The sequence below is a fragment of the Caloenas nicobarica genome, chromosome 8 (assembly GCF_036013445.1).
Source record: "Caloenas nicobarica isolate bCalNic1 chromosome 8, bCalNic1.hap1, whole genome shotgun sequence".
In the NCBI taxonomy this organism is placed as follows: Eukaryota; Metazoa; Chordata; class Aves; order Columbiformes; family Columbidae; genus Caloenas; species Caloenas nicobarica.
Genome location: NC_088252.1, coordinates 18,849,624 through 18,865,166, shown reverse-complemented (window position 1 = coordinate 18,865,166; position 15,543 = coordinate 18,849,624). Strand labels below are relative to the sequence as shown.

Here is a 15,543-nt window from a genome sequence, read left to right as displayed (position 1 = left end):
CCCCACCGCAGGCTGAGGCTGTCGCAGGAGTTGGTGAAAGTAGCGATTGGAAGCTGAAAGTTCATAAAACTCTATAAGGCAGATGTGGCACAAAGGGAAGGAGGGGGGTGTATGGACTGTGTGTTTGTATTTATAGAGGCACAGATGTACACTATGCTTCCCAAAAGGCAAAATACAGTTTGCAGATAGCAGGGTCTTGCAATCTAAATTTGCAAGTTGACAGCACCCAGGATAATGATAAGCAGAAGAAACGTGAGCGATGCACAGCATTCACAGTGCCTGTGGTGTGTGGAAAAGGGGTGGTGAGAGAACACTACTGCAGATTGCTGCTTCCAGTAAAACCATGCACATCTTTAGATCCCAGGTCAGAAATACTAGTGCTCTGCTGGGATCTTGGAGCCTTTTTCTTCTTGATTGTCAGTTAAAAAACAGCCTGGGTCAAGATGGATCAAAGCTGGTTAAAATCTGCTGATCGCAGTGTGGTCCCTAGTGGACAAATGTAAAAGCCACCAGCACAGATGTGACTCTGCCAGCAGCAATGGCACAGGAAGGACTGGAGAAGCAACCTGGTGCCAAGGCAGGTCAGGAGAGAGCAAGTGGGGAGTCGGCACTTTTGCCGCTTGTTCAGCACCTGCCTGATTTTTTGGTACCATCCAGTTCACAGCCCCTGGATTAAAATGAAAATTCCATGCGTGGAGACATCTCAAAAATGAATGGCGTTTAAAGATTAGGGAGGAAAGCAGATCATGGTGAAAACCCAGCTGTGGCTGCCTCACACCATGGGAATGAAGGGGTTAAGAAACCACTAATGTAACATATCATTAGGTTTTTAAATGACTGGGACCTGTGGGCACCGAGGGCTGGTTAAGGTGTGAGTTTTCTCCTTTGAGAAGCTCTGGTTTGGATTTGTGTTGGTCCTTTGCACTGGTGTCACAAACTATTTGAAAGCTGCCCTTGCAGGAGAGGCAGCTGATGGTCTCTGCTGAACCAGCTGGTAAATTCTGCCTTGTTCCTAGTGGGAAGTGGGCAACTTAAAACTCTATTTTTGTCTATATCACTTCCTGTCACCAACACACCAGATGCCCACCCTGCCAAGGGCTTTACCAAATAGCATGTCAGCGTGTGCTCAGTGCAGGCTACAGTTCTCTCCTCCTGAACTGCCCTTCATGGAAGCTATTACAGTGGGAGATAGACAGCACCTTGAGCTTCTCCCAGAATTGGTGAGAGCAAAGGGGGCTTTGAATTTTGTGGGTGTGAATCTCAGGGTGGACAATTACACGCTCACTGCTAGCTTGGCTGCCAGGACAATACCTGCTTTGTGAATAATTTAAAGAACTTTTTTCTCTGCCATCTATTGAGCATCTTTCATACACACTACATTCACCTTAAGGCAGAGAAAAAAAAAAAAAAAGGAAAGGAAAGAAGAAAAGTTCTCCTTGTCCTGACCAATACACTTCTGTCTCACTAAGGGGCTCACTGTGCAGTTCATTTCTAAGTGGGATGACACAGCAGTTCAAGAGACATTAGACAGGTTCCTATGGAGATACGCGGGTCTAGGGGCACTGATTTTGTTGATGATCTTTTGGGAACTTTCAATACCGAACTGGACACAACTGTGTTCAATGACAGGCTAAAGTAGGTGATCATTGCCACCCATGTCCACAGTTCCACAATTATGTGTCCTGAATACAAGGTGGCTCACAAAAAATAGATGACTATCTCAGCTCCCCCCTCCCTTATGCAGTGAATAAATTACCCATGGACCTCTCTGCCATGGTGATCCCAAATACTCCAGTCCTTTGCAGTAGGTTGAAGTTATTCAGACTCGGTAATCAAAGGGTGATAACTATCCATGAGAGCTGCCTAACTGACCAGGCAAGGAGAAGGATTTACATTGGGTTGTAGTCGAAAGGTGTAAGGCAACTGAGGGTGATCAGAAAGATGTTGTAGGGGCTGATTAGTTCAATATGGTTCTCTTTTAGGGAGGTATTCTGAGATACGCCCCCTTTCCTCAGGCTTTTTCTAATCACTGAGCAGCAACAGCAGCTGCCTTCAGTGACAGGACTCATGCCACCCTCGCCATGGCTCTACTGCAGTTGTATTTTTCTGAAGCACCAATTTGCTCCTTGCTGGAAAGAAGATAGAGCACTAATGTGATCAGGTATGGTGATTTTCTGACTTCCTGGACTGTATGAATGTTGCAAAGTAGGATTGTCCTGGGAAACAGATGACTCACATGGGTTTTCACTTTGTTCTCCTGTAAAATCCCATTGACTTCTGTAGGAGCTGAGGTTGTGGCTCAGCTCTGCAGCAGGAGCCCCACTTTGAGAAAACTCGTGGCTTGCATAGGAGTTTCAACAATTTAAAATGCCTCTGTCTGTTTCTGACCAGTATTTGCTTAGGAAACATCCAAGGAGGACAAAGGGGAGGAAGAATTCAGAAGATTTGTAGTTTGCATGCTGACTATAAGTCAAACGATATAATGAATGGAGCAACTAATGCATAATTCCATTATGAGTCATCCTAATTATAATGAGAATTTGATACATAACTAGAAAGCGTAACTATCAGTTACAAATACACATTTCTAATTGCACAGGGAAGTACACAACATAATTAAAGCTGCAGGTTACACATACAATAACCTTTTCTTCCCCTGTGGTAACAAATTCTCTAATTCTCTAGGAACAGTATGAACTTGTTTTGAAGTTGTGTACCTATCAGATAGCATTCTTTCTACTTGCTTGCTGAATTTTTCAAACAGTAGCAGGGAGTCTCACTAATCCATAGATTCTTGGTGTGAATCATGTATTAAAACAATTGCAGGAATGATCAGTTGATGGTTCGTCCCTGTTGGGTCTTCATAGAGTGTTAGTGGTCAATGCAGCATTAGCCTGGCATAGCTACAGGTGTGATGTGCATGGCAGGTAATAGATTGTTTAAGTATGTATAATTACAGTGTAAATGAAAATTAGTCTTAACAAGAAGAAGGATCATTCAAAAGAGGCCAAATTCTGCCATCTGCACCCAAATACTCTCGAGCTTTGTGGAGCCTGAACTCAGAACTGAGTTTTGCAGATGCCAGCTATTCCCTAAAAAGGATGAGTCCAGCATAGGGGAAGATAAATTCCTAACAGTTATCTTGGCTACATGCATTAATGCCACCTCTATCTTTTAAATTAAAGAATTATCAAGAAAGCAGGTCTGTGTCAGTCCCTGCATTTACAGCTCTGGCTGCTCTCTCTTCTTTTTCCTGCAGTAGAACAGGCAGCACCTGTGCCTTTTACAGTGCAATAGCTGATGTGCCACCACAGGAGAACACTCAGCCTGGGTGACTAGTCATAAACTATTGTCTTTAGCATAAAGGCTGAAATCACTTGTTTACTGATGGTGAAACGCAACCCTGTGTTTGGCCATAGCCTTGCAGTGTCTCTCGTGCTGAGAATCACAGGATATCCAAGTGTCCTGGAAATCTGTTCATGTAACTAAGTTATATTACGCTGACTAGCTAATCACTTCCCCATGCTGCTTGATTGTCGCCCTTTGTATGCCAACTCTTTGTCTTTTTCTTGCATAGCTCTTTTTGAGCTGCTTGCCTAGGAGAAAATAACTACATCTGGAGTGTTGTTAAATGACCCAGAAGTTGGTGCTTTTCAGGCTGACAGTATTTGATGCAAATAGATGGCTTCTTGCTGTGAAAATCTCTTCGTCTGACAGTCCATTGGGTACTTTTGATAACAGTTGTCTGAGGAGTTAAAACACAGGCTCCTCTTTGCATATTCACACTATCATTCTTGCAGAGCTGCCAGTATTAAATTCTTCCTGCACAGTTTCAGCAGAGGCCTTTCTATTATACTCCCCATTTGTTCAACAGCTGCTTGTGCGCGTTGCTCCTTCTCTTTGCCTTCAGCTTTTGCCATATGCCATCATTAAGTTGCCCAGGTGTTGGAAATCTTCTTGCTCTTCTCTTGTAAACATTTTTCTGCCTCCTTCTTCCCTAACTCAGCCTTCATTTATATAGAGGCTGATAGATCAGGATAGCTGTTTCAAAACATCTGCTACATTTCATACTTTATGGGGGCGGATGGGGAACAGCACAAAGCAAAAATAAAGACTGGTTAAATCTTCCTTCACTTTCCTTTCCACCTCCAAGAGCCTACTGTTTTCTCACGCTTCTAGATGTGCTAGTTAACTAATACTTGCCAGTTGGGATGTTACCTAGAGCAAATGTATCAAAAAGCACAACTAATTTTCAGAAACATCAAAGGTTCCACATCCTGCAACAATGTTTAGTCCTCAGTAGTATTGAGGAGCAGAAAAAATGGGACAGTACTCAGCGAAGACATCAGAGTAAACCTTTTTTCCTCTTTAGACTGCTTCTGCTGGTGAAAACAGGGGCCGCTCTGCCGACTTAGGTATGTTTTCTGCTCAGATACAGCTCAGGCATCCTTTTATGACTACCTGAAGGGGAAATTCAGACTCAAAGAGCATCTTTCACAATGATGGCTAGTGTAAACTATTGAATTATTTTGGCAGAGATGATGAAATTAAATGATTTCTGGTGTGTTCAATCCTCTTCAGTTAAATCACAGAAGATTGACTGTAAGTTTGAACAGCAACAAACCAGGTTCCAACAAAACAGGCTGCTTACACAATGCTGCTTGCAGAGCCCAGTGAATGTTTACTGCTTAAAAGGTGGTAAAATATGTATCTGAGGATGCACACCCAGTTGCTGGGGTCAGTCTCCAGCGTGAGTGTTGAGTAATTCCAACAGGCTTTCACGCTTCAGTGATTTTACTCCCCTCAGTTTGGGTCTCAGTACTGGTGCTTTCAAAGCCTGATTCTGTGTGCAAGTATTGGGCAGAGATGGTTTCCTGCTCTGAACAGTTCTGCTGAGCAGCAATTGCTGCCTGCTGCTTTCCCATTTGTTAAGCAATGGATTACTGTTCAAACATTTGCAGGCTATGTTGCTCTAAGCTCTCTGTGCAATTTTCCAAATTTACTCCTCTCCTGGAATGCCGTGATCAGAGGTTGTTTCTTGCTTGTTCAATAATTTCCTGAAGCGCTGCTCCAATCAACGCTGCTGTGATTTCCTTGCTTTGTGATGGGTAATGCATTGTGCTATTTGCCTTTCACAGAAAAACCAAATTGGCCACTTAGGTGCTCTCTGATTTTACATACAGTGCCTAGCTGTTTCTCCACCATCTCTCAATGGCTTTTTCTATCCACGCTTTCCTCATCCTATGTTAATATTACTTCTTCAGCAACTTTAGCAAGATATTGCTAGATAATTCTTTCCTCGCCTTTTTCCACCCCCCTGCAAATCATCTGCTATGCAGTGCTCTCCTTTCTTCAGGATTCAAGTATCTCCTTTAATCTCTTCTTCCTTTTATTCTTTACTCAGCTGCTGCTTTGCTTTGGTGGAATAGTCACTTCTCTGATGAAGCTCATGCTTCTATTTCTGTTCTCTCCCTTTTTGAAAGGTCTTTTGCATCAGTGAGATGCTTGTTTGGGTTTCTTTGATGATTTGGTGCTGCATGCTAAGCTCTGCACTCCAGGTGTGAAAGATCAATCTGTGGAGAGCTCACGCAAGGGGAGAGAGAAAGGGACCGGGACTCTGCTGTGCCCCAGTGAGGGGAGTTTTCAATGAAGCAAAAACAGAAGCAGATGAGTAAACACCCTAAGAGTCAGGATCTGTACCGTGGAGAGGCCATGTTGTAGCACTGTGCCTCAGTTTCCCCATTTGTAAACTAAGAATAATCCTCTGCTTTTATAAAGTGCTTTGTGAGCTTTGCCTGAGAACTGGGAAAAGGCAACAGAAATTCAGTCTTGTTAAGCTTATGTTGTTGCTGTATTGCTGATAAACTTTAAATTCAGAATAGTAAGAGCCTAAAACTGCCTAAGTAGCATCTGTATTGTGCAGTATGTTTTACACTGTATGTTGTTGGTCATATATATCTGCTCCTGAATGCACAATCTCCCTTGTGGTGTCCTCACAGCCACCTTTTTTTGTTTGTTTTTTTCCTTTGAACCAGAAGGAAAGGCTGTTTTTCTGTATGTCCAAGATGTCAGAGCTGTTATGGTCTCAGCAGAGCTGTCACAACTTCACTGACTCCATGGACCTCTCTGCAGGGGTTTGCACCCTCCAGGATGGCTCAGGGTTGTGCAGGGACTGGGAATGGGGTGGCGTGGCAGGAAAGACTCAGAATTTTTTTCTTCCATTTTCCCTAAGCCCTGTCTTGATTTCCCTGGCTCTTGTGTCCATGATTGCCACTGACACTTTTGTGGGGTGCTGCCAGTGGTGCAGCCGTGCATGGAGTGTGAAGAAGGATTCTGGTGGCAGCTTCACAGCCACCAAGGAGCAGGACAGACATTGCCCAGGCTGAGTTCAAAGCCCAGCTTGTCTGGAGAAAACCTGTGCTGGCAGGGCCAGCAGAAACCTCTTGCAAGATGCCACTTCTTAATTCCATTGACCTTTAGTCTGTAACAGGTGCTCAGAGGGGCTTAACCCACCTGGGGCACACTGCTGCAGGGTGTGTGGCTACTGCTAAAGCTGCCACCAGAGGAATTATGGTTGTGAATTTAAAAAATTCACTGAGGTTCAAAGTATTTTCTCAATTTTCCTGTGTAAACCTGGAGTGACCAGAGGGATTTGACTGTATTTACTGAAGTAGAGTTGTCTGGGATTTATACTACTGAGGGCAACACTTGGTCTTAAACATATATCTCAAAAGCCATATAGGTTTTGTGCAAAGTTATTTCCCCCAACCCCCCACCATAAAAAAACCTCACAGCCCTCGTACAAAGATGCCACCTCTTCCCCATCATCACAGCAGCTGAGGACACAGAATGTGCTTGTGGATAAATGACTTGGGAGAAAAAATGGTATCTGGAAAACAAGCAGATGCCTTCCAAGAGGAAAAAGGCAGAATGATAAAGCTTTGCCTTTAACACAGGCTACAGGGATACTCCTTTGGCATAAACACACATTTTTTTCATTGATAAAAGAAATCCCTTTTTTCCATCCTCTCTGATAAGTTTTTCAATGTTCCATATGCAAAAATATTAATGTATCATCAAAGGCTCGATTGAAGAGGGCTCCAGAGGAATTTAGACAGTGAGTTATCTCTGGTTTTAATTACCTAATGCTATTTGTTTACATCTGTTGGAAATGATTTTATACTCATTATGCCTAGTGAAGTAATGTTTCATTATTTTTCCACTTTAGGTAATTATAAAAACAGAAAAAGAAAAAGGAACAACTTGCCCATAAATACACCTGTAATCTGACCTTTTCTCTGCTCTGAGAAGTTTTGAGTAGATTCTCTAAATTTTTGTGCCTGTACTTGCTCTATTTTAGGACTCTTAGAAATAACCTTGACTCTAAATTGTGGACTCTAAGATAGGCACAGAAGACACGCTACAAGCTGTGGAGCTCACCCCTATCGGGATGAGGGGCCATATCCTTAGCAAAAAGCACCACACAATGAATTGTCCAACCATAAATCCTGCCTTTCTATTGCAGGGGCTCTCAGCTGGAGCTTTAGACCACAGAAACCAGCTACGTTTTAATGGTGAGTGGATAAAAGAAATCAGAAAAAATAGTGCCAGAAAGTCTTTGCTTCTGCAAATAATGCCCCAGCTCCAGTGTGACCAACTGGATGTTGCAGAATCAGGCTCTGGGGATGTATTTTGGCCTCAACTGCCTGTGCTTAAAGATAAAAGCACCTTGATGTGCTTTCCATACACACACAGGCACACACACCATGTGTCTAACCCTTGGCTCACTCCTCTAATCCACTTTCCTCCCACCCACGACCACCACAAGAAGGATGTATTTTCTTTACTTAGTTTTCACACTTATATTTCAAACACTTCTAGGTGCAATAAAAGAGTAAAAAACCCCAGTCCCTGGAAATGCAATACCCCTTGGGGGAAGCATGACGGATCTGGTAGTGCTGGAACAAACATCCTCAGGGTTCTGTTTATCTCACACAGCATGTCTATTTACTTCTTTTTTTTCTTCTCCCCAGAGTTGCTATTATTTTTGCACAGAGGACTAAACCAACTCTGTCCCTTCTTCACCCCCTTCTTCACCCCTGCTGCCCGGTGGGTCCTGTGTTGCCCTCCTGGCCAGAGCACTTGGCTGCTCACTGACCCCTGCCCGGCTCACGCCAGCACAGCCTCCAGCAGCAAACTCTAATGTAATCCCTCAGCAAAGGCAAAGCCACTCCTTGGAGTGCCTGCCTGGCTCCCCAGACATCTCGTATTGTCTGCAGAGTGGAGGTAAATAACTGCAATAGAAAAACAGGCCCTCAGCTGTCTCACTGATGCTAACAGGAGCAAGTCCCCCAAAAAAGCAAAGTATCTCGGTCCATCTTGGTCAAGTGCAAAATCTCTGCTCTCGTTGGCTTGAATTGCTGGCTGGTACAAACGGGTTGGGAAGCCCAGGTGATCAGGGAGGTCTCTTAAACTGCGAAGAGCTTGAGGAGTGTGTGAGAAGTGTGAAAGCTGCTACCTGGTATTGAAGCATGATTTTCTCTCTCTCCGCGGGTGTACATGGGGCATTGCATAGTGTAGCTGGCGCAGGGGAGCACTTGGAGGATGCTGAGGATGGTCCTGGTGCATGAAGCTCCTTGCAATGGGGCTTTGCTATCCCAGGCTTCCCACCTGAGCTTGCCATAGCCCTTCCCAACAAAGAGCGCACTGAAACCTCCCACAGACTGCTGGCATGAGAGCCTCCATGCCCGGCATCAGGGATGGGCATCTGCCTTGCGTACGGTCTGTAGGGTTTAAAACATCTGTGTGAAAAGCTGTTCGAAAAAAGAGTAACTTGTCTGACGGTGGGAGGCAGAGCTGAGCCTGGGCAGGTGTGGGTCGATGCAGGGGTGGACAGCTGGCAACACCTGTGGTGGCATCACTTGCGGTGGCATCGCTGCTGCTGTTTTTTCTCTATAAGAAAATTCAGGGAGAAGCCAAGACAGAAGCTGCATTCATATATGGGGTCAGTAATTAGATACTACAGCGCGTTTGTCAAGAGAGGCTTTCAAGTAAAGAGGAAATCCAAATTATACCTTTCAAAGAGGTAAAGAAATTGAGACCCAATTCAGCTTTCATCTCCATCTGTGTAAATACAGAGCAACTCCCCAGCAGTCGATGGAGTTATTCCTACCTGTGTCAATGGAAATGGGCAGAATTTGACCTTGCCAAAACCAGAATAACATGAAGGATCATTGATCTGGAGCCTATTAGGAATCCAGTGTTACTAGGCAGGTAGCAAGTGATGTCTGTCCCACACACTATGACGAGGAATACAGGCCTGAGTCCAAAAGCTGAAGATCTGCTTTTTCTTTCCTCTCTTTTGCAAATAAATCAATTGCGTGTTAATTATTTTGGATGGCTCAGTCCTTTGAGGTTCCCTTTCAGAGACCACTTCATTGTGTCAAGAGCTGTACAACCACTGAACAAAAAGACACTGTCTGCCCAAAGTTATTCATGTGTTTTATCTCAGTAGCCTCTTGATATTTTAGCTGCTAGAACATTTCTTGGCCAATATGAAATATTTGAGATACTGGAAAAAAATGTCATGCCATTAATTTTTAATATAGCCATTTCTAATGAAATAGAGGATCAAGATTCTGCATTTATACATTTGGTATGATATATATGAGATATATTCTCTACTATATAATTACTACTATCTGCTGTAATTCCTTACTCTAGATGTACACGTTCATTTTACACTTAAAAACTTAAACCCTGAAGCGGGATTCTGTTCCAGAAACCTTTTGTCTGTTTAATAATAACACTCAATAACATTTGATTATGACGAGACAACCACCTACATGTAAGGATGAGCCCAGTTACTGTCAAGCAATATAGCTTTACAAAGGAAGTCTTAAATTTTCCTGAAGTCCTTCTGATTTCAGTGGGTTGACAGGAATATAAATGGGAAGGAAATTTTCCCCCTTTGATGGCATCTGGTTTCTGAATTGGATTAATTATGACAAGAGCTTTTTTTCCTGCATAATCGAGTTTTCTAAAATTTCCTTACTAGGTTCGTAAAACTCTTTTGTGAAATGGGGAAAATGAAGTAGGGTTTTCTTTGTCACTAAGTTCAAATTTGTCTGAAATTTCAGCTCGACTCTGGTATCCTTTTAGGGTCTGCCTTTGATAATAATCATGTTTTGGTTTCATTACTTTCTCTTCTTATTTCAGTCACTGACTATCCATTTTATTTTTTGTAATAGGAGTAGGAGATTAATTGTCCATGCAAGGCTGTTTGAGATGGTCCTAGAACAGCACAAGTTAAATGCCCTCATTTTTCTTAATTTTCATTAACTCCTTGACTTTATTGTTTGTATATAGTATAAACAGTTAGTAAAATGCCATGTTGCAGTCCCATACAGTATGGCTTGGAGGTCTGTCTCAGCAGCTATTGAAATGGCCTTAGTGCTCCTGCACCTTGTCATACATGCTAAAAATGAGGAGGGGGATGAGATGCAGAGCCCTGGCCGAGGTCTGTGCCAAACAAAGGTGGAGTAGAGGAGCAGGCTCAGGAGTATGTCATTGCAAGGGACAGTCAGCCTTGAGACAGCAAAAATTAAGCATCGAGATGTGATGTGACCTTGGCAAGGCACAGCATTTCTGGGGCTGAAACCCCTCCAGCTCATGGCCTTCCACTCTCCTCTGCCCTCATCTTCCTCTCCCAGAAAAATTGCACCTCTTGTGGGCTAATACCCTCTTTAAGGTTTACTCACAGACTGGATCTATGAAAAGCTGGCGATGTTAATTATCTGGCAGGATGCAACCACACCTGGCCATCCCGAGGGACAGTAACATCACCAAAATAAGGAAGGGTACCAAAGGTTTGAGTGACCAAAGAACATAGGGATGCTTAAGAATTGAATCCCCAGTCAGAAGGCTGTGAACATCTAATAGCCCGTTAGCTGCATCATCCAGAAAACTTTGAATCAAGCCCAAGGAAAACACACATGATATTTTCAATTTTATTTTTGTTTCTAGTCACCTGCTTCTATGCACTTTGCAATCCTCTATCCTGTTTTAGGAAACAAATTTCCTGATTGCCAAGGGAAAAGATACAGCATTTTATTTCCACTGGTCATGTGGAAATACAGGTCTTACATTATTTTTCTAGAACTTAGTCTGTTTGATCCCTAAACCCCTGATTCTGTACTTTGACACTGTAAAAGCATGATTTCAAACCACTTTTGAAGTAAACAACAATGTAGAAAACTCCAAACATAGAAGCAGTAGGAAAGTAAGTAATAGAGGTTAGCTGCTATTCCGCTGTGGCTTTGCTGGAGCCAAGATGTAGGGAATCTGTCCCCAGATGGGGCACTGTTCCTGTCACCCCTTTGGACAGTGCTTGCTTAGTGTATTTTAAGAGAAAAACATGATCGATGTGACTAAAGGCTGGTTTGTCTGACCTCAACATTATACAAGGCTTTATGAAGGAGAAGGACTTCTTTTTGAAGGAAAGGCTGCAATACAGCTTTACCAAAGGTGTGTTATGTCAGATGAATTTGATGATTTTATTTGATAAGATAGTTGATTTTCTTGACAAACGCAGCGCAGTAGATCTAATCTCTCTGGACTTCTACAAAGCATTTGTCACAGTGGAAAGATTAGTCAAACTGGAGAAAACAGGGATTAGTGGAATTGTGCAGGAAATGTCTGGAGGCTTAAGGAGAGTATGTAATGTACTTGGAAAGTTTGGGGGGCAGTAGCTGTCCCTGGAGTCCCTTTGGGGCTGGTGGGGGGGCATTGATTGCATTTATAACTGCAATATTCTTGGCAAAAAAGAAGCAGCTTGAATGTTTGTGGCTAAGATGATATTAGAGTGGATTAGCACAATAGTTGAGGTCCAGAAAACTATTGAAAATTGGGATGGTCTTGAGGGTTGCAGCAGGAGAGATGGAAGCGTGAAGAGCCGTGTCATCCTACAAAAAACAAGTCTGGACACTGAGGGAATCATGCCGTGCGTTTTTTCTGTGAAATGGGGTTATCTTTTGGAATTGATAGAAGAAAGTGAAGTTAACTGTGCTGGGATCCCCCAAGGGACCATGGAGAAGAATTTATGATCCCACGATGCATCAGACATCCAGTGTGAACATCACTGAACCAGGGCTGACGAGACCCTACCTGGAGCACCAGCTAGTCAATCCTGGCACACAAGCTCAGATAAGGTCTGTTAAAATAGGAATAGCTGCAGAGAAATGCAACAAACGAATCCTTTATTTGGCTTTGAGAAATGTGATTGCTGTCTGTAAATGTAGAGGGGAGAATGGTTAACACTGGAGAGTGAGAAGAGCTATTTAAACTCAAGAATAGCATTGGCACAAGAACAAATAGGTATAAATGGGTCATGGATAAACTTAGGCTGGAAATTCTGAGGTTTCCAGCCACCAGAAGATTGAGGCACTAAATTAGTCTTCTCAACAAAGAGGCAGAGGTAAAAACAAACTAGTTTCAAGGTACAGCTTCGCTGCTGGATGAAAGGGATCTTATGACATGGTGGCTTTTGATTGTAGAGGGTTGGGCTCGGTGACGCACAACCCACTCGCAGCTGTCTGTTTTTTGCTCCCATTGTAAGATCTTTAGTTTTGCAGCGATTCCGTGAAATCCTACCCCCTGCAAGGCAGTGGCTGAAGAGGGCTCAGAGAAGAGACTTTGCACCAGTCAGGAGCATAGAAAGTATCAACTGAAGGCCAGACCTGTGAGTCCATGTGTGAATATCCCCAGTGTGCACGTTCGTGGGTGTCAGCATCTTTATGGCCTCTGGATGAAAGAATCGGCTTGCTCTGAGCTGGGCACTCCAGCCAGGCAACGCTTGGCTCGGCAGGCACAGCAGAGCGGCTGCTCGCTTGCTCCTGCCCTGCAGAAAAAAAGTCAGGCTTTCTTGCAACTGAAAGATTCGTGACCTGTGACTGAAACTTTTATCTATAACCTGAAAAGAGAGCTGGTCTGATCCTCATCTCCCAGGAAACAGCGGCAGCAGAAGGTGGAGCAGGCAAGCATGGGCTCGGCAGTGGCAGTTCCCTTCCCCTTCTCCCTCCTCAATCTCTTTTACTAAGTGACCTCCAGCTGCTGCTGCTTCTGCCACCTTTGTCTGGGGAGCAGCACTGGCGCAAGCAGTGTCCCTTCAAAGGGCTGTGACATCCCCAGGTGACAGGGCTGCTGTTCTGCTGCAGTGTTGCTCACAGGCCAGCGTTCTCGCCGTGCGTGCGCAGCCACAGTCTCCCGCAGAGATTTAGCGGCTCGTTTTACCGCCAGTCTACACCAAACCCTCCAGGGATGTGGTTAGCTCAGGGCTGCCCTTCTGCTGATGGCATCGCCGAGATGCAAGTGGTGAGTCAGGGCAGTGCTGAGGCACTACATGGCTTGAGGTTAGCTTGGCACTTTAACCGGGCTTGCTCGTGTCTGCTGGAAAATGCCGTGGCTCTGTGCCACGGGGATGCATCTCAGCAAGCCATGGGATTACAGCAGAATGATACCATTCTTACAGAGCACAGTGCAATGTTCTCCTTCCACTAGCACGAAGCAGATGTCTTCTCAGCTCATGTAAGAAAGGCTAGGTGAGGAACACCATGGCTGAGATGTCATATTGCACATGAAAGCGCCTCTTGACACATTTTCTTACGAAGGGACTGAAGCAGCAAGGTTGTCAGTAGAGGAGTTGTTCTTATCTGAGTAAGCATCTCCTCAACTCATCCTGCAACTGATCCTGCCTTCTGGGCATGAAGGTACTTGCAAAGTCCATAAATCTACTTTGATAATCAAGTCAGGAAGCAAAGCGGACTCGGTTCCTGCAGGTGTCTGTACATTCATTTAAAAAAAGTTAAGGCCGTGGAGAGTATACTGCATGATATCCAGGTGGTATTGTCTGAAATGAAAATAAAAGTGTGTGAGTGGGCAGATTCTATATGCATTTGAGGAGTACCTGGTACTTCAGGAGAGAAGAATAAATATTTGCTTTTGAGAAGTTTCTTTGTGGCACAGGATTAAAGATGGGAAAATAAGCCTAGATCTCTAATCATTGCAGACGAGATACTTTCCCAGATGTAAAGAGCTCGGAGCAAACCTCCCTTCCTTGTGGTGCTGTGTGACACCTACTTGAGCTTCTGCAGCAGAGAGATCTTCACTGAATCAGTCCTCTAGTCCTTTGTAACTGGCACAGATATTTCTAAAGATTCTCTTTTTTTTTTTTCTAGAGGAGCTGAAAAGACTGTGTCAAATAAAGAGCACAAATCTTGTCTTTGATAAAAATACCAGATAGAAGAATTAAAAAGACCCAGAGGACAGAAAATGAGTACTTAAAAGAAAGGAGGAAAAAAAGAAAAAAAGGACACAGGCCAATTTTTCAGTTTGACTGAGTTTTGGCTCATATTTTCTTGTACACTTTATATGAATGCTGGTAGCTCTTGGAATTAGAGGTGCACTGTTGGGTCTGCTGCCACCATCCCGAGTGCAGACACTGTGGGGCAGCTCCTGCATCCCCAGGGTTATGGAAGGAAGAGACTTGTCCTCCTGAAACTACCTGAGATGTTCTTCCAATGATGAACTTCTCCTGAGAAAGGAAACACTCTTCAAAAATTGCTTATTAAGGAAATTATTATGGAGCTTTTGAATAGCATTTGAGATTACTCTGGTGATGAAGGATTCATTGCCATCTTTTGTCACTGAGCAGTATGTGTGAATGTGGATGCTGATACTTTTCCCTGGCTTACTCCCAAGGAATGCAGCTAAAAAGAGGGATTGACAGTTGTAGCCTCTGTGGTTGCTGAATGTGCTGTTGACTTCTTGGGGAAGACTTACTTCCTTATGTTTCTCTTTGCTCATTTGTAAAGCAAATATACTTTTTTTTCTGTTGCTGAAAGTATTTGTAAAACCAGGCAGTGTCCATGGAGTGCTCCAAGATCTCTGACTCTCCATGGGAGTGGACAGAGCACTGATACCCAAACCCAGGGTCACATTGACCTTGACTGATGGACGTGACTGAGCCGCCTCTTTTTCTTGCTGTTAAAATAGATTGCACTGAAAACAGTTTGCTCACTTTTGCCACTTTGGCAGATTCCCTTTTACTCTGAGAGCTTGTTTCAAGTCAAATGGTCAAATTATAAAAGGTTTCCGTCCATCCGGTAGATGCCTCAGAATGTGAGGAAGCCAGCAAAGATGGCACCATAGCAGACATAAACTGCCCGAACTCAGCTATTACAGAAGACTTTTCCCCATCACCTCATCTGAGTACTAAATAGCTGAGAAGTAATTATGCCTAATGTTTCCTGATCCCTTCCCTCTTTGCACATGGTAGGCTATTCCATTTCTGAAACACTTGCCTCATGTTCGTGGCATTTGGCCTGCAGCAGTGAGGTTGAGTCCAGCCCCAGAATGTCTAAACCATTTTCTTCTAATAGATGGCTCACCATAAGCTGGAAATGCGTCACACACCAGCCAGTTATTTCCACATCATAAACTCCTAATGCTTCTTTAGATTGATGGGGTTTTGTATTTGCTAAGACC

General features: G+C 43.7%; 1 protein-coding gene across 4 annotated transcripts in view; it reads right to left on the bottom strand.

Moving 5' to 3' along the window:
- Nucleotides 1–15,543, bottom strand: part of LOC135991688 (calcium-activated potassium channel subunit beta-2) — a 146,329-nt gene that overhangs the window by 101,025 nt on the left and 29,761 nt on the right. For 2 of the 4 annotated variants that reach the window (XM_065640481.1, XM_065640482.1), the window contains exon 3: nt 12,971–13,906. The exons of the other annotated variants lie outside the window; for them this stretch is intronic. In XM_065640481.1, the coding sequence (XP_065496553.1) occupies nt 12,971–13,041 (71 nt within the window). In that variant the 5' untranslated portion in view covers nt 13,042–13,906. The remainder of the gene's footprint in view (nt 1–12,970; nt 13,907–15,543) is intronic. 4 annotated transcript variants of the gene reach the window in all.